At 41.3% G+C, this 26675-nt stretch overlaps 1 protein-coding gene across 1 annotated transcript in view; it reads right to left on the reverse strand.

The window, feature by feature from the left end:
- Positions 1-292: 292 nt before the first annotated feature.
- The window catches only part of LOC132900015 (cytoplasmic dynein 1 intermediate chain 1), a 98212-nt gene continuing 71829 nt past the window's right edge, over positions 293-26675 (reverse strand). Inside the window, exons 11-17 of the mRNA XM_060942051.1 lie at positions 22513-22659; positions 21009-21122; positions 17544-17677; positions 16453-16597; positions 9943-10083; positions 4908-5033; positions 293-1053 (exon numbers count right to left, since the gene is read on the reverse strand). Coding sequence (XP_060798034.1) covers positions 943-1053; positions 4908-5033; positions 9943-10083; positions 16453-16597; positions 17544-17677; positions 21009-21122; positions 22513-22659 — 918 coding nt within the window. The 3' untranslated portion in view covers positions 293-942. The remainder of the gene's footprint in view (positions 1054-4907; positions 5034-9942; positions 10084-16452; positions 16598-17543; positions 17678-21008; positions 21123-22512; positions 22660-26675) is intronic.

The raw sequence follows: 26675 nt of genomic DNA on the forward strand, positions 1-26675 counted from the left end.
CAGCCCTGTGATGACCTGGTGACTTGTCCAGGGTGTACCCCGCCTTTCGCCCGTAGTCAGCTGGGATAGGCTCCAGCTTGCCTGCGACCCTGTAGAACAGGATAAAGTGGCTAGAGATAATGAGATGAGATGGCATTACCAGTACAGCTTTTGGTTTGTTTGATGATTTGTACAGTATTTCAATGCACACATATTTGTACATACGTGTGTCTGTAAGTATAGCAGTGACTTGCGTAATATGTTCATTAAAAGGAGGTTAAAAAGAGAGGTGCTGTTGTTGAGAGCATGTATTATTTTATTTGATTACCTTGGGGCATGACATTGCCTGTAATCATTGAGCACATATTCCACACTTAAACTTAGGCTGTGAGTTTTCCATCAGTAAGGTGTGTGTGTAAGAGAGAGAGAGAGAGAGAGAGAGAGATTGTGAATTAACTATCACATTGTCATCACCTGACAAAATATCTCTTACATATTACCTGTTTAGCAATTATAAATTACTTTAGTTCAGACAACTGCTTAAGACACACTCCATTACTATACTTCATGCAGGAGATAAATACAAAAATTATGCACACATACAACACACAACACAAGCATTGCAAATGTCACAGGGTGCAAAGAACCTCTTTGGCCTTCACTAAGAACCCTTAGCAGCATAGAAACTATTCATCTTCACATCAGTCATCAAATGGCCATGCTAGGCCTTGGATTGGTGTGAAACAGACACTGAATAAGGCCTATAAACAATTAAACAATGGCAAAGTGAATGCAAACAGTAGATTTTTGCACAATTAAATTACAAAGCAAGGGGATGCTAATCTGTGTTTTCTATAATAAAAATGTGAACTGAGCCGAGGTGAACAGCAGCTGATGGAGTGGTGCTGGGTTGAACGTGGATGTAAGACAGTATCAGTGTGATGCTCTGAGGCTGCGCTTTTTCTACGACGCCAATTCCACAGGGCCTTCCTCCTCACCGTCAGCTCGGTTGGCACGGAGCTCCACCAGCGTGCGGGCGAAGCGAGTCCAGTCCTCGCTGTGTGCCGATGCTAGCTGTGGGCCATACAGAGAACTTCAGTACTCTCACATTAAATTTCCTCCAACCACCAGCACAGACCTTACATGATTCATCATGATGACTGCTGATATTACACTGGAGAGGGAAAAAGTATGCATTGTGATTGTGGAAAAGAACAGTAAGGGCTGCTGTTTGGCCCTGTGAGTGCTGAATATTTATGGAGATGGGGATCATGAAGCAGATTGATTAGGTTGTGCCATCACATTCTGCTGGGAAAGTCAGAGGAGAAGAGAAGGCTGCCTGCCATCCAGGCTGAGAGAGAGAGAGAGAGAGAGAGAGAGAGAGAGAGAGAAAGAGAGAGGGAGCGCGAGAGATCTGCAGGCTGTAATTAAGCAGGAATAGAGAGGTGGGAGGAGATGATGTCTACATCTAAACCAAAGACCAAATCGAAACTTTTTTTAAACAGCGCTGCATGAGGTCTTCATCAAATCATAAGAACGTGACCTTTGTGAGCTTCACAGAAAAAACAGCATTATTTTAAATAATTAGAGCTACCAACATTGCTAACAATAAAATCCTAGTAGGGAGAGAGAAATAAAACCCTAATGTATGACAGTGGACAACACAGCTAAGCGACAGTAAGATTCTGTTGTGACCTTTACTTAATAATTAGCAACACCCTCACTTTTTGTACCATCCAAAGGCACCAGCATCCCACCTGCTTGTTTTCTATTGGCAGACAAGAGCCATGCTCATGAATCCACAGGCTAAATTTCGAAAACAACATCTACCAGAAACAAATGCACGTCTTTTCTGCCAGATGAATTTTATTAATGTATCTGACACCTGCTTTCATCTGAAAAAGCAGAGAAGCATAGCTTTCAGGTGTCACCACTGCATGGGGTCAAATAGTAAATGCCGCAACTACGTCATAAATCTCTGAATAATTAACAGTTATTCCACGAAGTTGAGCTGCACATGAGCTGATAGTCGATGAGGCGCGGCGCACCGAGTTGGCTATAAGCCATGTACGATGAGATTGAGTGGAATAACTTTTATTCTATCCACATTCACTGGATTTTGCAAAACAGAGCAGTTTTTGGGGTTTAGTTTTTATTTCGTCCTCGGTTGGTTCAGTAACATGTGCCGCCATTTTGTTTTTCTCTACTCATGGTCTATGAGCTGATGTCCTAATAGTAGAGTAGCCAATCAGAGCATTCGATTGCTCATATCCAGTGAATGTGCATATAATAATGTACATTAGATGCTCATAACCTGCAGAATGGTGCGCGAATGTAGCCGAAGCTGACTAACTTGGAACATGTCATGGTGATGCAAAGCAAATATTAAGTGCGCAGCCCGAAAGACGATACAAAAAGACCTCAGTAGTTGTCAGAAGGGGTAAGCTGAAAGTACTCAAGTACCCTTCACAACATAGGCCATGTTACAGACTTTTTTCAATCTTTCTGAAAAGCTTCTCGTAAATAAGCCCCCACTCTGTTGCAACATAAAACCCTTCAGCTTCAGTCAGTTTATTGATGACCCACCATTATCATCAAGACTGAGGGACCACACGCCCGACCAGCACACTCTCCAATTACCGCATGATGCAGGGCTAAAATTAGTCGAACCCCACACACAAGGCAAAACCCAGACTCTGAAAAGAGCACAGCAAACATGGGAGTCATGGCGGCTCGCTGCTCTGTGGTGGTGGTTAGGTCATGTGGAGGCTGTTTTAAAATAGTGGGTAAAGAAAAGCGGTGGAACCCAAACAAGCCCGGCCGGCCCAGGAGGTTGGTAAACATGCAAGGTCTTTAATGCAAAAGCCTCTCATAGCGAGCGGAGATGGTTTAAATGTACGGCTTGCGGTTTGCCCCCTTTCACTTCAGACGTACACTGAAAGCTGCTGAATGAAAACTAATGGAAAGCATGAAATACAATCAAATATAGTGCATGCTTAGAGTTTTTTTTTCTTTTTAGAATAAGTGCATTTCAATTTGAGTCACCAGCCAAAAAGGATAATGATAAGAACTTAAATATGTAACCACTGTTGCTTAGTGAAGAAATAATTCTTCTTGAAATGAGTTAAGTAAGGATTTAATATAGAAATTGCAAACATCAGTTTTCAGACCTAATGCGTTTTTTGGGTAGCTGTGCATATGGGGGTTTGCTTAAAACAGAGAGAGGCATGTCCCAGTTACATGCAATTCTGACCTTCTGATCCATTTTTGTTGTGCTATATGGACAAAGAAGCAGTAACTCCAGTGTCACTATCTGACAGGTTGATATTCCTGCTTCAGGGATATAATAAATATCATCCCTTTAAAGTCTACAAAAAGTTTTTTTTTGGGAAGAAAAGCAAAAAAATACTGGTGCACCAAAAATTGTATCAATACAATTCAGCAACGATATCTCTCGAAGGCATCCAGCCTGGTACATGTTTGTATCCCTGAAAATGTATCTTTGTACTCTCAATATTCTACTGCTGCCTTTGACCATAGTATTATCCATCACCAGCAAAGAGCTTTCAGCACAAAATACATTACTTTGACCTCCACAAGTCAAGCCTATATATATATATATATATTCTCACGGCGGCACGGTGGTGTAGTGGTTAGCGCTGTCGCCTCACAGCAAGAAGGTCCGGGTTCGAGCCCCGTGGACGGCGAGGGCCTTTCTGTGTGGAGTTTGCATGTTCTCCACGTGGGTCTCCTCCGGGTGCTCCGGTTTCCCCCACAGTCCAAAGACATGCAGGTTAGGTTAACTGGTGACTCTAAATTGACCGTAGGTGTGAATGTGAGTGTGAATGGTTGTCTGTGTCTATGTGTCAGCCCTGTGATGACCTGGCGACTTGTCCAGGGTGTACCCCGCCTTTCGCCCGTAGTCAGCTGGGATAGGCTCCAGCTTGCCTGCGACCCTGTAGAAGGATAAAGCGGCTAGAGGTAATGAGATGAGATGAGATGAGATGAGAAGACATTGGAGGAGACTGAATCTTTAATCCAAGACACTGCTTATCTCAAGTACCTAATTTTTTTATGGCTTAAGGCCCTGATCACACTACAGCTCATGATGGGTTTGTGAATACTTGGCGATGAAAAATTGGTAGCATCGCCAGCAATTAGGGATAAAATTGGCTCATGTCTTGGGTCATTCAGATTCTGTAAAGCTGCTTTGGGACAACGTCTACTGTTAAAAGTGCTACAAACAAACTTGACTTGACAATTGGGTGATGCATGGCAAATGTTCTCCGAGCTTCGCGAATTGTTTTTTGGTGCATCTTTGCCTTGTGAGTGGCGAAAAACGTCACGGAAAATGCCAATGCATGCATTGAAATTTGGTGGCGATATTTTCGCCAGCAAACTAAGCAGCAAATACTCGCAGATGGGTTTGGGAATAGTTCCCAAAGCTCAGGGAAGCATAGCCACCAAACGCCTCATTTTCATCAATAATCCATCGCAAAGCATCGCGAGCTGTAGTGTGACCATAGCCCAAGTTATGAATTAACTTAAAGTAAACTGTAGCAGAGGAGTGCTTGGTCATCATATCCTTCAAACCATGGTCACATGGGTGTATTATATTAAGTTGACAACGTGAAATAACTGTAAATATGGCCTGTATTTATATAGACAGGTATACATTTAGTAGAGTATATAAATTGTATCATATTCGGTGGATGAATAGGTTTTAATTTTCAGTTTAATTTTCTTTTTTCCACAATTTAGTCATTGCTAATCCCCAACCCATAGTAGCATCACTAAGCTTAAACTCACTATCTCTCCATGATCAAATGACAGATTAGAAACCCCAAGTTTGCATTTATAGTCACTTGACTACAGGGTTAGTTTAATAACTGATTGGAGCCATTCTTGTAGTCACAACTTCAGCCTACCTCTCCAACATCATAAATCCAGAGCCGGCCCTCGGAGTCTCCTACAGCTACCTCCTTGCCTCCTGAAGCCCAACGCACCCGGTTCAGAGCAGGAGAACCCTCGATGGTCACACTGGCTGTGGGCACCTGCACGCATGCACACACACACCACACATCCTGATCTAGAGATATTTATTGCCCAGACAGTTTTAGTCAAAGCATTTTGCAGGTGAGGCAGAGTCCAGTCCAAACACAGAGCTAATAAAAGAAGGCGGAAGTGATGTAAGCAAAGACTACAAACTGAAGAAATTCAAGCATCATCCTTTCATCCTGTTGCAGGCAACTGCACCTAAAAACTGCTGTTATAGTAAAATGCCATGAAATACTACACTGGAATTTGCACATTCTACATGAGCAACCCTTTTAAAAGCCACATCTTTAGAGTAAATGATGAGCGACATTAGAATTGATATATTAATAGGCATATCAGACGCTTGCTGCCCGTGCTGTGAAAATTCTGCATGCAGACATTCAAAGTTTCCAAATCGGTCATTGCTTAACTCTTGAATATTTTCTATCGTGAATACTATCATTAAAAAAGCTTATAATTTCTGCTTTCCAAAGAAATTTATCTCGTTAAGATCTGTTCAGGACTTTGGGAGTAACGGCAGGTTGAAGTTGGTACGACAGAGTAAAACCTCTGCTCGTGTGACGTCAGGAAACTGCTGGTGCTTTTTGAGTCATGGGAAAGCGGTCAGGCGCTCTCTCTCTCTTTTCTGATTGGTTTCCAACTGGATTACTCATGAATATCAAATCAGATAACTTTTATAGGGATGTTCTCTCGCTCTCACTGTTTCTGATCAAATTCAAGTATTCAGCAAAATTTTCCGTCTGCTAGTTTTGATGTTCTGCTTCACGGGAGACTTTGAAGTGAGTTTTCATAGCTTTACCTACTTATTTTTTCAAATCAAACTGATTTCTGTAAATAAATAACTATTTTAGAATATAACTGTAGTTGTTTTGATGAAAAATATTGAGATCTTAGTGGTTGGAATGATATTTTAGAAACCGGAAGGCAGAAATGTGAGAGGGTCAATTTCAATTCAATTAATTGGAGGAGTTGTTTATTGGATGTGGATCACACAGTATTTTTGAGGTTAGCCTTGAAAGCTGTGAATATTATCATTTATATTCTTTAATACAAACACTAGTAGGCCCTACTTTTGAGAAATACACAGGCCTACAGAACACAAAGAGGGTATTAGAAATATTCTTTTATTACTTTTTTATTGAGTGTACCTATTGAACGTGTTAACATAATTTGCATAATTAATACTAATTTGCATAATTTATTTTTTTTTACAAAATTTTCAAGCTTTGTATTCAGTATACAACCATCTATGTGCCTGCCAATTTCCATGTAAATATCTTGAAAAATAGAAACATTATTAAGAAAAAAACATTTGATCTCATTTGCTAATCAGGCCTATTTTGGACCACGTGATCCGAATACATAATATTACGGCAGTTTTCTAAAAATTAAGCCGTTTTTTTTTCAATCTTGTATTTGTAATATCTCAAGAATGGACATACATACTTGAATTTTGTAAAAGTATGTTGTTCTGCATTCAATTCTGAATTCAATGAGAGCAGTTTCAAGCAATTTGGACTGAATTTGAATTTTCACCTGACATGCCTAATATTACACACATTGTCCATATGTACCGGTACAGCTGTGTCAGTTTGTCAAGTCTGAGAAGAAAACTCACCATCTTCTCCGTTTTAATATGAACATCAAAAGCAGTTCTACATGCTATATGGTGTGATGCAGCCTGATATGAAGTTGCATTCGGTTATTTATTAAGGAACAACACAATCCTTTTCATACATCATCGTAACATTTACTGCTGTGGAACATCTGTGAGACAAGTCAGTTCTAGTTATTGCTTATTTTATACCAGCTATAAACATTTCCTCCCTCACGAACCTTTCTTTTCTCTTTTTTGAAGTTATTAAGACAAAAATGCAGCTTTTTATAAACGTTACATAAACATAATACATCCTTACTGAAAGGTTTACCATATCAACAATGATGTGTTTTCTTTGTATAACAATATATCATTACTATTAGCCTTAGTGTATGTGGAGCTTCTACCATACAAGTCATAAATACATTAGCTAGCCCACTGGGTAAATAAAAGCTCCAATATGTGGCCTGGAATGTCTGTATGATCATTATCCTCTTCCAGCACATCATGTTTGCACCTTCAACAAAAAGTCAGTAACCTATGTTTCAGCTATGAGACGTGGTGTTCTGTCACTGCATTGCATATTGTTATTGTTTGATTCTGTTTAGATCTGCTTTCCTGTAAGGTAACTGTGTATAGTATTTAGGAGAGAGGTACAGTACCAGTCAAAAGTTTGAACAAACCTTCTAATTCAATGTTTTTTCTTTAATTTTAATAATTAAAAGTCACTTCATGTCTTAAAGTAATGATGTCGTTTCTCTTAATTTAGCTGAGTGGTTCTTGACATAATATGGATTACTACAGTTGTGGAATAGGGCTATTTACTGTACTTTTATTATTCACTATTTACTGCTTGCTCTCAAACGCATTAAGGTGGCGTGAAATTGCACTAATTAACTTTTGACGAGGCACCTGTTAATTGAAAAGCATTCTGGGTGACTACCTCATGAAGCTGGTTAAGATAATGCCAATAGTGTGCAAAGCGCCATCAAGGTAAACGCTGGCTACTTTGAAAAATTTTAAATATGAAACATTTTGTTTTTGGGGGCGGCACGGTGGTGTAGTGGTTAGCGCTGTCGCCTCACAGCAAGAAGGTCCTGGGTTCGAGCCCCGGGGCCGGCGAGGACCTTTCTGTGTGGAGTTTGCATGTTCTCCCCGTGTCCGCGTGGGTTTCCTCCGGGTGCTCCGGTTTCCCCCACAGTCCAAAGACATGCAGGTTAGGTTAACTGGTGACTCTAAATTGACCGTAGGTGTGAGTGTGAATGGTTGTCTGTGTCTATGTGTCAGCCCTGTGATGACCTGGTGACTTGTCCAGGGTGTACCCCGCCTTTCGCCCGTAGTCAGCTGGGATAGGCTCCAGCTTGCCTGCGACCCTGTAGAAGGATAAAGCGGCTAGAGATAATGAGATGAGATTTTGTTTTTGTTTACCAGATAATTCCATATATGTTCCGTATGTTATTTCATACTTTTGATGTCTTCAGTATTGTTCTACAATGTAGAAAATAGTCAAAATACAGAAACATCTATGAATGAGTAGGGGTGTCCAAACTTTTTACTGGTACTGTGGTGTTTGACAGCTTTGTACCGGACTGATTTGTTTGTCGACCTAGCAAAAATCTTTCTACTTGTAGTGCAGCAGGAAGTAAGATTCAGAATGTGTAGTTTGTGCTAAAGTTATAACTTTGAGGTTTGTAATGCCATTGTGAACTGTATTAAGTTGAACCGTACACTACCTGGGTGAGTCAAATGAAAACCTTAAAAGTGAGCCATAGATTAGAGAAACAGTAAAGTAAATATTATAGTTGCAAAAGTAAAATGTATTACTGTTCCATTGTTCTCAGTATCCTTTCTACTACTACTTTAAACCTGACACACTTTTGTGACACTTTTTTTTGCAATAGATAATGCAAAAAAAAAAAAAGTTTTATTTGACTCACCTTCATACTATATACCAAAGTAAAGGTTTTGTTTTATAAACATTAATAAAGACATAGAAGGAGAATTTTTTTTCTCTTGTTCAGGTAAACACATATATTTGTCCTCTGGGAAGCATGAATAAATGAGATTGTCGATGACGGTGTAGCTCACTCCAGCCCAGATTTGGGCATAAGTTCTATGCACCCTAGGTCCCCCTACCTTTATGCCAGAAAGAATCAAAATCAGTGAAGAATTGAGGGAGAAGAAGAGATTTGTGTGGAAACTGCTCGTTAGGGCTTAATTACTCCATATCTTCATTATTAATTGCAATTATACAAATTTGGGTAGAAGCTATATGCACCCCAGGCAGACCTACCTTCCTACCAAAAAGAATAAAAATTGGTGACGAATTAAGAGAGAAGAAGCGATTTTCGTGAAATGTAGACGCCGCCGGACAGACAACCGACAACACGATGGCATAAGCTCACTGCCTGTCGGCCGGATGAGCCAATAATAAATAGCCCCATCATGAATTCTACTTGTCCTGAGTGCCCATGCTACTGTTTTGCCTCAGCTCAGAGATACAATGTTTTACTGCTTCCATAAGTCAATGGTGAAGAGTCATAATTTTTTTAATCAACATTCTTAGTAATGTAGCTTTAACTGCTGTAACATACATACATACATACATACATATTTTTTAAGTGTGCTAAAATGCAAAAAAGCCCAGTCCAGCATGTTCTGCTCCAACACACCTGATTCAAGTAATTGTGTAATTAACAAGGTGTTAATGAGTTCAACCACGTGTGGCAGACGAGGATAAACAGTAAGCAGAAACAGTCTCATATGACTGCGGCGATGGGGATCAGACGTTTAGTGCAGTTGTTGGACGTCTTAAAGCACAGTGACCCCAGAGGACCAGATTAAACCACTGAGCTGGGCTGCTGCCCATGGGAAATTAGTGACTCTGGATCACTGGGGAGAAAGAAATACACACATTGGAGTGATTTTACTCTGTGTGTGTGTGTGTGTGTGTGTGTGTGTGTGTGTGTGTGTGTGTGTGTGTGTGCGCGCACACATGCGCGTGTGTAAGCGCGCGAGCGCTTGGCGTGAGCCATCAGAGGGCTGATTTAAGGGCAGCCTGTGGAAAGACACCCACACAGAGAGGAGGCTGTTGATGTTTTGATCTGGCTCTGTCCTAGCATAAAGTGTGTGTGTGTGTGTGTGTGTGTGTGTGTGTCTATACTGGGGGTGTTAGTGGTGTGGCGTGGAGCTTGGACAGGGATAGCCTAGATCTGGTGTGTGTGTCTATGTATATCCTGGGGGTGTGGCCTGGAACTTGGACAGGGATAGCCTAGAGCTGGTGTGTGCGCGCGCGCGTGTGGCCTCACCTCAGTGTCATTGTTTAGGTTCCACAGATCAAGACGGCCCATCCCGTCCACTGCAGCGAAGAGCGCAGGATGCACTGGAGACCACATGACATCGTACACATAGTCAGCATTGTCCTCAAAGGAGTACAGCGGCTTGTTGTGCTGGGAGGAGGAGGAGGAGAAAGAGAATAAAGAGAGGGCGGGAAAGAAGGACAGACAGAGAGAAAAGAGAAAAGCAGTGCAGGGGAAAAAAAGACAGAAATGTGAAGGTTTCAGGAGGGAGAGAGAGACAGAGAAATAGAGAGAGAGAGACAGAGAGAAAATGAGAGTAGACTCAGTGGCGCTGCTGCAGCCTTGGGGCTGTCTGGGAACGGGCTAATTAAAACCTCTGCACACTCACGCAGTGTCATAAAAACATGAGATGAAAGTCTCTCCAAAGGTGTACTGTAACCTTAGTGTAACAGCTGTCTGGGGAAAAGACAAAAAGAAAACAGAATGAAAACAAGGGAGAAGAGAAGAGAGAGAAAGAGAGAGAGAGAGAGAGAGAGAGAGAGAGAGAGAGAGAGAATTCCTGAGGATGGCCACATGCATGCTGAACAGGTACAGGGCAGACAGTTGGGTAGGAGGAATGCAGTCAGTGTCTCGCTCAGCTCCCAGACCACAACACAATAATGAAGCCCTTCACAGAGGGGTGGGGTGCCGTGCATCCATGCAATCTAAGTGCTTATTTATACTTCGGCAAAGATGAACATGGGCCGAGACTTAGATAAGGGGCTTATGGGTAAGTGTAGGTTGCAGAGAAGGCAACATGAACACCTCCAGAATCTCAGACTCTGTGGTGTTGTGGATGAAGCCAAGATCAACTGGTTGACCAGGGGAAGTGGATCACATAGCAACTGGGGTTGGGCCAAGATCCAAACAATCACTTGACCCAAACCAGAACTAGCGCAAAAGCAAAATGGAGCAGTTTAAGGATCAGTTGGCATAAGCAGTGCAATGTTAAGGGCTTAAACAACTCTATCTAAAAACATTACAAAATCAGTAGTGACAGTGAATTATTGGAAGGACAATTATTGGAAAGGTTTGCTTGAAGATAGGAGATCAAATTGAGTGGAATATTGCTGCAAATGATAGCAATATAATTTACACTGTATACAATTAAATTACATTCAGCACTTCTGGCAACCAGCATCTTCTGTCTGTTCTCTATTATTCTATCCACATTCACTGGATATGAGCAAATCACATGCTCTGATTGGCTATTCTACTACTAGGCTATCAGCTCATATACCACAAGTAGAGAAAAACAAAATGGCGGAGCGTTTTGCTGAACCAACCGAGGATGAAATAAAAACTCTGCTCGAAAACAAAAAACCCCAAAAATACAAAAAAGCAACAAAATATGAAATAAAAGTATTTGATGGTAAGAACATATCTCATCTCATTATCTCTAGCCGCTTTATCCTTCTACAGGGTCGCAGGCAAGCTGGAGCCTATCCCAGCTGACTACGGGCGAAAGGCGGGGTACACCCTGGACAAGTCGCCAGGTCATCACAGGGCTGACACATAGACAACCATTCACACTCACATTCACACCTACGGTCAATTTAGAGTCACCAGTTAACCTAACCTGCATGTCTTTGGACTGTGGGGGAAACCGGAGCACCCGGAGGAAACCCACGCGGACACGGGGAGAACATGCAAACTCCACACAGAAAGGCCCTCGCCGGCCCCGGGGCTCGAACCCAGGACCTTCTTGCTGTGAGGCGACAGCGCTAACCACTACACCACCGTGCCGCCCGGTAAGAACATATCTTTTTTAAATTTTTCAAGAATTATTATTATAGCATTTTTCACAAATTGCTACTGTCATTTCGCCAGTTTGTTTACATTCTAAGCGGAAATTATTTTGTCGGACGTTTTGTATAAAGCTTTTATTTATCGAATTTGCAAAAAATAAAAATGCTCCGTTTCTCAAAATCCAGTGAATGTGGATAGAAGAAAACAGTTATTCTACTCAATCTCGTCGTACGTGGCTTATAGCCAATTCGGCAATACGCACCTTGTTGGCGATCAGTTCATGCACGACTCTATTTCGTAGAATAACTTAATTATGTTTTGGGTTTTTTTCCCCTCCCCCCCCTTAAACATTCTGGGCTCTGTAACAGACTGGTGTGCCATCCATTGTGTATACCTGTCTTGCACCCAGTGTTCCTGGGATAGGCTCCGGATCCACCATGACCCTGAAGAATGAATGAATGAATGAATGAATATGCTGGTACACAATGTCTGCAAGATTGCTAATGCATAGACATAAAATTATAAAATCAGCCCTTAAGCCAGCATTATACCTATAGCTATGCAAACACACATGCAAGATGACTGCCTTAACTGGCATGTTGGCTGCATGTTTGCTCTACTACAGACTGATACACTATAGATGATTATATTTTAATGTAATTTCCCTACAAAACATTTTGTGTTTGCATTTAAAAATGCTCTCAACCCACCTAAAAGCATGTTGTACATGTTTATCTTCTAGATCATTTTCATACATCTCCAGTAAGCAGGGTCAGGGACATAATGAATCTGGAGCCCATCCTGGGAACACTGGGTACATGGTATTAATACACACTGGATGGGATGTCAGGGCACCATGCACACACACACACACACACACACACACACATTCACACACTCATTCACATCTCGGGGCATCCATTTTAGCATAGCAAAATCAGCCACCTCCTGGCATGTTTTTGGGAGGTAAGAGAAAACACAAATGGAGAGAACATGCAAAACTCCAGACAGATAATAACCTGAGTTTAGGATTGTTACATATTAGTACACAGTAAATAAGTGTAAGGTCTTACTATATGATGTGAGACATAGTAGTCATTACAATGATAGAAACAATGATGGAAATCAGTAGCCATTACAATGATGGAAACATTTACAGATTAAAACTTCTCTCCATTGTGATTATATTGTGCACATGTACTATTCACCTTACAGCTGTAGGGAATAAATGTCATTTGAACCTCACAGAAACTTTCCAAGAGGTTTTGCCTCAAAAAAAAAAAAAAAAAAAACACCCTGCCATTGGCACATTTGACTTGCTAATTAGACGTCTAGACTCGGGTTTTTGTTAACTTTGTGACAATGTCTGTTGCTAAAAGCACAATACAAACACCTTTAAACAAGATTACTACTTGCACATATCTAACTTTAGTCATTTATGCTTTTTCACCAGATCCAAGCATATTATATTCTCCAAATATCACTACATATAAAGTTATAGACACTAAGCTGCACAGATATCACTCATTTGAGGTACATCCATTTTTAATAAAAGCAGTAAAAATGACAGATGGATAAGAATACCAGCACAGGACCGCCGTATGCCACAAGCAACATGAACAAACCAGAACATTCAACCAGATCTAATCCACATCACCACAGCCAAATCCTGCAGGCGCCAGCTCTGATGTAGTCACGCCTGCCCAAATTGCCAGACTTTTTCTTTCCTAACCAAGTAAAACATACAGCTTAGTGAAAAAGTTTGCACACCCTGTTGGAAATACAAAAGTAGTAGTTATAAAGACAAAGGAGGGGTATACAAGTTATTACTGAATATTTATTTCATATTCAAAAAGGAAGATGCAAACTTCTGAACTGATACTATTGTTTCCACTGTTAACATGTGGGACTGTTTTTGAAAATCCCATTCCATTCCACTCTTGAAAGAACGCTCTCCAATCCCACCCACTTCTATAGACACTCCTGGACCAATCCCACCCTTTTCCACATTATGTTTGACCAGTCCCACCTCTCCTGCTGAAAGCTCGGCCAATCCCAACCTCTCCTACTGAAAGCTCGGCCAATCCCAACCTCTCCTGCTGAAAGCTCGGCCAATCCCAACCTCTCCTGCTGAAAGCTCGGCCAATCCCAACCTCTCCTGCAGAAAGCTCGGCCAATCCCAACCTCTCCTGCAGAAAGCTCGGCCAATCCCAACCTCTCCTGCAGAAAGCTCGGCCAATCCCAACCTCTCCTGCAGAAAACTCGGCCAATCCCAACCTCTCCTGCAGAAAGCTCGGCCAATCCCAACCTCTCCTGCAGAAAGCTCGACCAATCCCAACCTCTGCTGCAGAAAGCTCGGCCAGTCCCAACCTCTCCTGCAGAAAGCTCGACCAATCCCAACCTCTCCTGCAGAAAGCTCGACCAATCCCAACCTCTCGTGCAAAAAGCTCGACCAATCCAAACCTCTCGTGCAGAAAGTTTGACCAATCCCAACCTCTCCTGCAGAAAGCTCGGCCAATCCCAACCTCTCCTGCAGAAAGCTCGGCCAATCCCAACCTCTCCTGCAGAAAGCTCGGCCAATCCCAACCTCTCCTACAGAAAGCTCGACCAATCCCAACCTCTCGTGCAAAAAGCTCGACCAATCCCAACCTCTCGTGCAAAAAGCTCGACCAATCCCAACCTCTCCTGCAGAAAGCTCGGTCAATCCCAACCTCTCCTGCAGAAAGCTCGGCCAATCCCAACCTCTCCTGCAGAAAGCTCGGTCAATCCCAACCTCTCCTGCAGAAAACTCGGCCAATCCCAACCTCTCCTACAGAAAGCTCGACCAATCCCAACCTCTCGTGCAAAAAGCTCGACCAATCCCAACCTCTCGTGCAAAAAGCTCGACCAATCCCAACCTCTCGTGCAGAAAGTTTGACCAATCCCAACCTCTCCTGCAGAAAGTTTGACCAATCCCAACCTCTATACTATACAACTCATCATATAGTTAATTGATGATATAACTTCACCTACAGTATACTGCACTTCTCAACTAATAATATCTTCTTTGTGCTGGAGGTTTTATTATGTTGAGCTATTTCTAATAGTCCTTCCCCCAAGCAAACATGCCATCTCCATCCGCACTCTGGCTGAGAAATGCTCCACAGACAGAATAATCATTAGTCGCTGCTGTGCCACGGCCACAGTGGGACATCGGTTCAAATCAGGCCACTGTGAACATTTCCCAGCCAGAGAACGGCGGGCTGGTGAGAAGCGCTCTCATTTTCTCACTTATCCTTTATGAGCGCAATAATAAAATGTAGTAATGCCAAAAGGAGAGGACTCCATTGGTTATTCAACAACCAGACAGAGGAAAGTGGAATTTGAAGCCAATTACTTGCGGATAATGTTCTTGAATAATCGAGGAACCTGCCAGGAACTGACCCAATTCATCAACACGAACAATCAGTTTGGTTCCCAAATGATTTTTAATACATTTTTTAATGAGTCACCTTCTACACATCAACATGAGGAAACAATTCAAACGTGACTCTGCAGACAGATGCACTGTGTTCAGGTGGCCTTAGATAAACAAACAGTAAGTGGCCCAAGACATTGGCACACAGGGCCGGGAGGCAGGCCAGCATTCCTGCGGCTGTCCTCAAAGGCAAAAGGGAATTCCACCCTGAAACCTACCCTGGGTCTGAAAAAACATCATCTGAGCATCCTGAGCATCTCTGGAATGTTTTGACGTGTCAAAAAGCACAAGGTACAGTATATTTACAGCTAAGTCTAGTTGCAGTGACTACAAAGTTCCAATTTTACATAAAAGTATATTTTGGTTATATAATAATGAGTATAAGGAACATATAATAAATTGATTAATGCAGTTGAACTGCAAAGTAAAGTCTCTGCTCAGCTCTATTTGAATTGTGATCTCACTGTCAGTTAACCACAGCCGACTTCACGCTAAATGATTCTCTTTTCTTTTACGTTGCTCCTTATTCTACTCTTAGCCTTTTCTCTTTCTCTCAAACTTCCTCATCATCTATTCACCAAGAAAGCATGCAGGATGAAATCAGAGAGCTGTTCTCAATCTTCCATCATCTCTCTCTTCGCATTTCTTACAGTGTAATGACTGAAATAGTTACATCTCATTGTTTAAAAGTGGGGATTTGTAATATTTGTTTCTAGACCAATAGAAAGCATCTATTATTAAAAGATACTTTATAAAACATATGGTTCTCCACAGTGATTAGCGATTGATTAGGCAATTTTCTTCATTTCAGTCTTCTGTCACTTTTCCAGCACGGAAATGAGTGCAACTTCCAGGCAGAACAAAACCGTCCAGCCTTGCCACTTTTCCGTAAAAGGGAACTCATGCTGCATATGTAGTTTCCATAGAAGGGGTGTTGTCAGTGACGGGAAAAAAAGAGAATGCTTGTCAGTGTCTTTACTGCAACTTCAATTTGCAAAGGCAAACTCGACTCATACAAGTTATACACATGCTAAACAGATGGTGCCCTTCAGGGGAATTTCCTATATATGCTGGGATGTTGCCATACATTGAACATTGAATTGTTTAGGGACGGTCCTACACTTGTACTTACTATACTAAGTACCCAGGCCCCAGGATTTGCTTGTTGTACCGTAAACCAATTTAAATTCCATATGAACTTCACTGAAAAATTAGCTAGGACAACAGACATTGGCAGTGTAGTTTAAAAGCAGGGCCCATCTTCCTCTTCTTACCTTTGTGCTCCAGAGTTTGACAGTCCAGTCAAAAGAGGAGGTGACGAAGAGGTGGGAGAAATCTACTGGGCCCACGGCACTGTGACAGCTGATGCCAGTCACTGGTCCCTGATGGCCCTCAAACATCTCACAGATACCAGCTTTACTGCAAGTCAACACAGTATAGCAGTCAGTACAGAGTCCAGTGTAATGTGTCAAGACAATGTGTACGCACATAAGGCATGTGTGCCCTTTGCATATACTAGTATACTGTATGTGTTGAAACGTGGCTTAGTAGCCACTTAATTACAGAGGGGCATCAAATTATTCAGTGAGCCCTTATGTCCTGTGGATGGGGCAGAGTCATCCCAGAAGAGACCACTCCCATGAGGATAGAAATGTTTCATCACAGGATAAAGGAGATCAATCTTAACTTTGTATTGATTTGTACTGACACGTTCCTCTATTGGGACAAGCAGGCCCAATCCATGTGAGCAAAAATATATGCCCCCAGTACAACATAGCCACTTTTTTTCCTGAACGAGCTACAAGAGCAGAACATGAATAACCCAGAAGCTGTTCCCAGAAATGTTTACACCTAATTTTGACTGCAAAAAAGTAAATTTTACAAGTGAAGATTTCTTGAACAGAGGAAAATGTATCTCATATTTCTTATTATAAGATTATATAACAAATATAAGACCATTGCGCCTATATCTAGGCATTTTTATAAATTCAAGCGCTGAATCATTTCTTATTCTAGAAATAAATGCTTGATAGAATATGACAATTTTAATTTAGAAATGAGTAAAAATATCAGACACTGGACTTAATAATCTTGCATTTGTTTAAAAAGAAACTAAAGGGAAATATTATAAATTATGAGACAAAAAAGAAATATAAAAAAAGTTGAATTTGCTTATATTCAATATATTTACATGCTAAAATATTTTGTTTGTGCATGCATAAACTGAGGAAGTATTTCAATGATGTTAAAACTTAAAATGGATAAATTGACTATGAGAGTTATTGCAGTATATTACATTTGGTTCAATAGTACCTTAAAAAATATCTAGTGTGTGTGTGTGTGTGTGTGTGTGTGTTCCACTAACCTGCCATGCCTGGAGGCTGTGTACACAGTCCCTTCTTCACTTCCCACCACAAAATTATTGACGTCTCCGGCAGGGAAGGCCATTCCAGTCACTGCTACTGGTTTTGACTTATTATAGACCAGTTCCATGCTCTCCTGCAACACACAAACCAGCCTCAGGAAAGTAAGCTGGACGATAAACTAGCATGTCTGTTTAGAATCAGATACTGCTTTGAGATTAACGCTGCTCAAATCATATTATAACTTGTAATAATGCCTTGACTTCAGTCAGGATGCATTAAGGCTTCAGTCAGGAATTAGTCAACAAATTGTAAATTAATGATTTAAATAACTAACAGATTAATATGTAGATGAGTAGAATTAACTTAATCAACTAGTAAAATGTTATTTGAAATTCCTTCCGCAATCACACAAGTGAGTACATGCAAATAGAGCCAGGTTACGAAAATTAAGAAAATGACTAAAATAAGTAATAAAATTACTTATTTTGAAAATTACAGTCAAAATAGACAATGTTGAGTGCAAAATTTGTGGATGAGCCAAAAAATTTGGATATAACAGACTCCAGAAAGTGAAGAAATTTGGGGGGGGAAAAAAAAAAAAAATGTATATATATATATATATATATATATATACACACACACACACACACACACGGGGCGGCATGGTGGTGTAGTGGTTAGCGCTGTCGCCTCACAGCAAGAAGGTCCTGGGTTCGAGCCCCGGGGCCGGCGAGGGCCTTTCTGTGTGGAGTTTGCATGTTCTCCCCGTGTCCGCGTGGGTTTCCTCCGGGTGCTCCGGTTTCCCCCACAGTCCAAAGACATGCAGGTTAGGTTAACTGGTGACTCTAAATTGACCGTAGGTGTGAATGTGAGTGTGAATGGTTGTCTGTGTCTATGTGTCAGCCCTGTGATGACATGTCGACTTGTCCAGGGTGTACCCCGCCTTTCGCCCGTAGTCAGCTGGGATAGGCTCCAGCTCGCCTGCGACCCTGTAGAAGGATAAAGCGGCTAGAGATAATGAGATGAGATATATATATATATATATATATACACATACATACATACATACATACATATATATATATATATATATTATATGTGTGTGTGTGTGTGTGTGTGTGTGTGTGTGTGTGTGTGTGTACACTTGTGCTGTCCAAATACATTTTCAGAAATAATTCAGAAGTCTTCATATTCAAAGGGAAAAAAAAGAAAAAAAGGCGACATGTTTAGATATATCTAAACATCATATACTCTAGTTTCAGCTGCTAAGTCTGAGTATTCCTGGGTTTCTGTCACGTGACTTTTCTTAGCAGTTTTACCAGAAGTGAAATAGCTGGTGGTCTAAACGGCTGTCATAGTGCAAACAACTAGTGATAAGTTATCAGAATATGCTCGTAATCTAGAAGCCACTGCTTGCTTTAGATCTATCCAGAAGATTGCTACGTGCAGTGGAATCGACCCCGACAGTCTGAGAAAGAAGGATTTGTCATACGATCTCGAAAACTACCCTTCAGTCGAGTTCCCCGACATCTCAAACTATCTGCTGTTGCAGACGTCCTTCTACACCGCAAAACAGATGAAAGCGTGGAAGAGTATGGAGGCTTACAACTTTTTTGTATGTGGCTGGGTAAAGGACCTCAGTATCAAGTTGCTGCCGAATGAATCCTGTATTGTTTTTGCCCGTGTAAGTATGTTTTTTTTAAGCTTTTCGTTTGTGTCTTTACAACAAAGCGCTGCAAGTTGAAGTGTAAACAAACAACAGTTTGCTTGATTCTCACTTGTGTTGGCTCTTATCTCTCAGGTAAATCATTCACAAAGATCATCAGAAACCCCTTTAACGACCTGGATCTTAGTTAAACAAGACGGAGAAGTGATCACGGCGCACTGTAACTGTATGGCTGGGTAAGAATTTTGTCGCGACCTTCATGCATATGGACTTTGTGAGGCGTAAACAAAGAAACAGCTGGGGACTTTAGTGCTTTGTAACTAAAAAAAGTACCGTAAAATAACACATAGCAAGAAAAGTACTTGTAAAACACTAAGGACGTAGCTGAGACGGATATTCAAACCTTTCACCAAGTGATCACTGCAAACTCGAGCATGCTTCAACTCGGCTCCCTTCGATTTCAGTGAGAGGTTCAAAAGCCACCTTTCTTGACGTCTTTCTGTGAAATCCTGTGTTCGTTCACCCTTTTTTATTAGTTCATAGGGAACCCTGAAGAAACTTTTATCAGTTTCGCAGTTTGATCAATTCGAACAACCTAAAACAACGCAAGCGTAAGGCATTTTTCATGCGAGCAATGCACCTTCTCCGTACAAATGCTTCGTCACCTGAGCTTTGGCAGACCACCAGCTAAAGTTTTGAATCACTAATGAGGCGGATGTGACGTCACGTGAAACCCAGCAATACAGAAACACATATTTTCCCAACTTTGCCAAATTATTTTGGAAAAGTGGCTTAAATGCATGTAAATGATGACACATTATTTTCCCCTGTCTTTCTAATTCCATATTAAAGCCTAACAAACTGACATAATATTTCAATAATGTAGCTAACACTTTCCAAGAGCCACTTAGTAAAGTTGTGTCTCTACTGTGGCCAAATATTGTGGCCCAAGTAGCTTCTACAATGTCATTATTCTATACCCTATGTAGTGAGCATATACTGTATATTTCTCTCTCGGAGGCCATTTGGGAATTGGCTGGAAACCATGACACTGGATGTGCCAAACTGCACTTTTTTATTATAATGCTTTAATATACTTGCTTGGCTATTTAACTTGTTTATACTGCTGGTGGTGTTTTGTTCTTGTTAATTTATTTATGTTTGGCAGTTTACTTCTAATATCAAGATTTCGCATTCTTTTATGTGTCGAGTGTTCAGCTGCAACACTAATTGAAAGACAACGTGTTGCAATATGATGACAAAAACACTTATTAGCATCTTCAACTTGCAGAAGTTGTGACGCTATAGTTAGCTGAACAGATAAGACTGGTTTTGTGGAGGTCAAGAAGACATAATGAAGCTCTTTCTTAGTTGTTCAAAAATATCGGACACTACAGACACCTTTTCTATTATGTGTTAATGATAAAAAAACAAACAAACAAACAAATAAACAAACAAAAAAAACCCCCAAAATGTCATTTTTTAACCATGGTTATTAGAGTTTATCAATAAAAACTGATTATGATAAGATATTAAAGATTAGATATTGGTATTAAAATTATTTGAGGCATCCCGTCTGTATTATGAGTTTGTGAAAAATCCTCGCTTGTCAGATCTTAATCCTTTTCTGTAATATGGGCACAGATTGCAAAGGATTGTTACAAATAAAGCTTAAAGGTCAGTTCTCTCTGTAAGAGGGAAGATTTTAAAGCTCAGATGCTCTCATTGATCCAAGTCCAGCTAGAGAGGGGTTTAAGTTTGTGGAAATGGAGTAAAATGGCCCTGAAGCAGTACTTACCTGCGGTTGGGAGAGCATATCCAGGCTCCAGGAGCACATTCTGCCATCTGTGGACACTGTGATCAAGTTGTTGGCATTCTGGGTTCCCACCACATTTACACAGTACACTGGATGCTACATTATGAAAGAATATACAAAGGTTCAAACTACATGAAAATATTTAACAGTTATTCCATGAAATCGAGCTGTACATGAGCTGATAGCCAACAAGACGCGTAGTGCCGAATTGGCTATAAGCCATGTATGACGAGATTGAGGGGAATAACTGTTTTATTCTATCCACATTCACTGGATTTTGAGAAACAGAGCATTTTTATTTTTTTTGCAAATTCAATAATTAAAAACTTAATACAAAATGTCCGACAAAATAATTTCCGCTTAGAATGTAAACAAGCCGGCGAAATGACCGTAGCAATTTGTGAAAAATGCTATAATAATTCTTAAAAAAAAAAAAATTATATATATATATATATATATATATATATATATATATATATATATATATATACACACACACATTCTTATATTTTGTTGCTTTTTTTGTATTCTTTGGAGTTCTGTTTTCAAGTAGAGTTTTTATTTCATCCTTGGTTGATTCAGTAACACACTCCGCCATTTTGTTTCTCTTCTTCTTCAGGGTTTTTTTTGGTGGTTGGCAAACCAACTTAAAGGTGCATTACCGCCATCGACTGGGCTGGAGTGCGGAACAGGAGATATTGGCGGGGGGAAAACCTATATTCTTTTACTATTTCTGTTTCTTGTAAATACTTGATAAAGTGATATATCTGACTTGATGCACGCCGCCATTTTGTTTTTCTCTACTCACAGTATACGAGCTGATATCCTAGTAGTAGAGTAGCCAATCAGAGTGCACGATTGCTCATCTCCAGTGAATGTGGATAGAATAAAATAAATTATAATAGCTTGAGGACTTGTCCTATAATGCATACTTCTACAGTATATTGGTACGCTCTTCTCTTGTGGCATTACACAAACACAACGCAAACACACTGGTGGATTTGCGTTGGATGTGTGCAGCAGTTCTTTACTTAAACTTGGCACGAGCATGCACCGATGTGCAAATACAGACGATTGCATGAATCCATTATGTCATTATTGCTGTCAAATTAATTTTTGTTTTTAGCCAACAATGGGCTCTTTAAGACAACCGATGGCTCATTGAGTTTGAGGTCGAGACATTGGCTTTCATTATTGAGGGCTTGGGAGTTTAAACCTTCAGCATATATGGCACTCAGGGGCCATGTGTGTGTGTGGCAGCTTGGCACAATGGGGCCTATGCACCTCTGTGGGCTCTACCTCTATCCTGTGCTTTGTGTACTGCATGACATGGGAGTTAGATAGGCCTCATTGACTCTGACTGAGATGAAAAATCTAATTTCAGGTTAAAGTCTTCCTCATGAATTAAGGTTCATAGTGTGGTAGCATTTAATTCTAATAATGTCAGTCTGAGAGTGTGAGGATAATACTGGAGCTGTGGTCTTACAGTATGTGCAGCTGCAGAGAGCGGTGTTCTCTGGACTGGGGTTCTTCGGTGGCTACGGTTGTCCCAAAGGACGATCTGCCCTGAGTACGTGCCACCCACCAGCAGATTAGGATGGAAACGGGCAAAGCCCACGGACACCACAGGAGACTTGGAAAAAGAACAAAGGACAGGATAATTAAGACAAGATAGAGAGTGAATGAGAAAGAAAGATAGAGAGAGAGAGAGAGAGGGAGAGAGGGGGCATGATGCTGAGGAGTTCAATCTAAAGATCACGTGCAGGGGTGGGTTTTGGGTGAAGAACGTAACAATGGAGGGGATTGTGGGCACAGAAGCTTTATATTACAGCACCATAAGCAGCGGGCAGTGGAGCGAGAAACATGGCTTTTGTTGTGACAGCCTTGGCCTTGAACTTCCCCTCTGTCTTCACTTTTATTGGGTTTTCCGTTCCTCATGAATGCCCGACAAATGAAAAGTGAGCTTATGCTTTCATACATTCACACAAATTCCCTTAACAAGAATCACCAGACTAAACAACTGTTTTGATCAACGCTGCATCATTTTGCTCTGTGTTTGTGTCAATTAACTAAACAGGACAATTGGTTCCTTCCCACTTCAGTGAAAGCAGGCCTGCACTGAGACTGAAGTGCGACCGGTTTGTTTTCTTAGCGCTCTGCAGTCGTCTGCTGTCTCCCTGTTTCACCGCACCAGCTGCGGCCGCCAAGTCATGCAACCAGAGTTCATTTTAAAGTGACTGGAAAACAAACCAGAGTAAAAAGAAAACATGCTTTTTCTTTTTCTTCGTTCCTTTAAAAAAAAATACGGCTTCCAAAGACTCGAGAGCAGCCTCAGATGTGAGGCGGCATTTTAAAATGGACTTAAAATAAACCAAGCTGGAGAGTTAAAAATAAAGTTGAAGCATTGGCCATCAAAATATGCACACAGGACACCCAGAGCAAAACTGTATAAAGCTCTTCGACTGAACCTTTTTCTAAGACTCTATGCTTTAAGAAGGGTTCCCCAGTGGATATTTGGTATTTCTTTTATGTCGTACCATGGTCCTGGAGGAACTTTTTTCATTTCACTGTGTACTGTACCAGGTGAATATGGTTAAAATTACAATAAAGCCACTTGACTTGACTTAGAAAGTTATGAGAACAAAGCCTTATATTACAGCACCATAGGTAGCAGGCAATGGAGAAAGAAGCATGGCTAAAGCTAGGCTTGTAGTACTCGAGTCCAGGACTCGGACTTGAGTCCGACTCGTGCCCTAATTTTAAGGACTCGTGACTTGACTTGGACTTGAGCACTGATGACTCGGACTTGGACTCGTGCATTAACTGCATTCAGACTTGTAAATTGGAGATGAGGACTGGGATTTTTTCTTAATTTTTTGTTACTTGCCATAATAATTTGGCATAAGATATTTATAACTACATTAATTTTTATGCTAATTTCGTGCAAGAGAATGCACATTCACCTGTTCATACGTCATGTTCAGGAACAAACTAACGTTAATGGCGCTAAAATGCTTGGACAGAATGCTCCTAGGATTGTCTGCTTTGCTTATACAGACTTCTCAGCAGTGCATTTTTTCCCACGGCATATGTGTTCCATATGTAGAAGAACTATCGAGGAGACGACGGGGACAACCTCGAACTTCAATTGCCATTTGGCAAGACTCCATCCAGAGAAGTAAGTGACACGCTATGTTCATTGCTCTGTTGATAGCGGGGCTTGCTGACCAATTAACTAGCTAGGTGTTAACCCTCTCTCATGTTATTTGCCCTGTTGATAGTGGGCGGGGCTTGCTGAGCGATGAACAAGCTTTTTATCAGTAGCCTATTAACTAAAATGAGGCAGTCGAGCAGTAACGTTAGGCCAACATAGTAGCAGAGAAGGTTTCACATAAAGGCAGCAACAGCCACCGTCAAATGGTGTGGTTGGAGTCTTGTTCTCGGACTCGACTTGGATTAGTAGTGGACACAAACCGGACTCGACTCGAAATTTTCTTTAATGACTTAGACTTGAGGCGGCACGGTGGTGTAGTAATTAGCGCTGTCGCCTCACAGCAAGAAGGTCCAGGTTCGAGCCCCGGGGCCGGCGAGGGCCTTTCTGTGTGGAGTTTGCATGTTCTCCCCGTGTCCGCGTGGGTTTCCTCCGGGTGCTCCGGTTTCCCCCACAGTCCCAAGACATGCAGGTTAGGTTAACTGGTGACTCTAAATTGACCGTAGGTGTGAATGTGAGTGTGAATGGTTGTCTGTGTCTATGTGTCAGCCCTGTGATGACCTGGCGACTTGTCCAGGGTGTACCCCGCCTTTCGCCCGTAGTCAGCTGGGATAGGCTCCAGCTTGCCTGCGACCCTGTAGAAGGATAAAGCGGCTAGAGATAATGAGATGAGACTTAGACTTGAACACTGGGGACTTGAGACTGGACTCGGACTCAAGGTTTAGTGACTCGGCTACAACACTGGCTAAAGCAGTTCTACTTGGAACCTTTTCCAAACCAAAATGCCTTGATGTAGATGTTCAACGTTGAGTCTATAACGGTTCCTCGACAGAATTAAAACAAAGAACCAATTAGGGTTCGACATTTAACTCTCTTTTTTTCCTTTCTTTTTTTCCCCCTAAAATGATGTACTCTTTGAATAAAGGGTTCCTCAAGGGGTTCAAGATTCCTGTTGGAACCGTTTCCAAATCTAGATATTGTAGTGTTCCACACAGAAATATTAAGGACTTCCCTAGAGGGACAAACCAAAGAATTCTTTAGAGTTTGATTTTTACACTGAACATTCTTAAAAGTATGCTCCTTGAAACACCTTTGACAGTGAAATAGTGTTTTAGGATTCCCAAAATATTAAATATTTCTTTGGATAACTACAGCTTCTAGTTTCCTGAGGGAGTTCTACTTGGAACCTTTCTACTTGGAAGCCCAAAGGAAGACCTACTGTTTTAAGGTTCTACATGGAATCTTAAGGGCCATCTACCGAAGGGATAAACTGAAGAAGCACCCTTGAGGAAACAATTTCTTTTGGAGTGTACACCAGCTGTTTATTGTTAGAAATAAACTGCTGAGTAAAAACGAACTTCCAATACATTTGGATACAAACTGCTCTCTCTAGACTGCCATAGATTTCCAGTGCTAATGTTGTCCACATCAACTGTAGAACCATATATATATATATATATATATATATATATATATATATATATATATGGCGGCACGGTGGTGTAGTGGTTAGCGCTGTCGCCTCACAGCAAGAAGGTCCTGGGTTCGAGCCCCGGGTCCGGCGAGGGCCCTTCTGTGTGGAGTTTGCATGTTCTCCTCGTGTCCGCGTGGGTTTCCTCCGGGTGCTCCGGTTTCCCCCACAGTCCAAAGACATGCAGGTTAGGTTAACTGGTGACTCTAAATTGACCATAGGTGTGAATGTGAGTGTGAATGATTGTCTGTGTCTATGTGTCAGCCCTGTGATGACCTGGCGACTTGTCCAGGGTGTACCCCGCCTTTCGCCCGTAGTCAGCTGGGATAGGCTCCAGCTTGCCTGCGACCCTGTAGAAGGATAAAGCGGCTAGAGATAATGAGATGAGATGAGATATATATATATATATATATATTATTTGAGACACTGAATGATGCAAGTACTTGCTTAGATAAAACTTTGTCACCCATTAAGATGGCCAAATGAAGAAATCTCACCATGCCAATATTCAATTTGGACATGTCTGAACACTTGCCATTCACTGAATATAGGCTGAATAGGCAACATTCTTCAGACACACAGAATCTGTACTGACTTGTCTCAAACCAGTAAACAAGAGGGCAACATTTGACTTAATAAAGCACTCAAGCTTTTCTGTAACTCTTCTCTATGCCACTGTGACCGCTCTGATTAGTGGACATGTTGAAATGCTTGTTTATGCTCTGCGATTAGTGATCAGTAAAGCATTAATGCTGAGTGACAGCAGGGCACTGCAGCACCTAAACACCATTTCAACAACAGCCTCAGGCCTGACCTCTGAACCCTCCTCCTTACAGTCTGCCTTTTGCTCTGACAGTCTATCTTTCTCTCTCTCTCTCTCTCTCTCTCTCTCTAAACTTTCATAAACTCTCGAGTCTATCTGCTGTAGTCATGTGTCAGGGACACGCTCCCTCAGACTGCAGCTTCA

Source organism: Neoarius graeffei, chromosome 16 (assembly GCF_027579695.1).
Source record: "Neoarius graeffei isolate fNeoGra1 chromosome 16, fNeoGra1.pri, whole genome shotgun sequence".
Classification (NCBI taxonomy): Eukaryota; Metazoa; Chordata; class Actinopteri; order Siluriformes; family Ariidae; genus Neoarius; species Neoarius graeffei.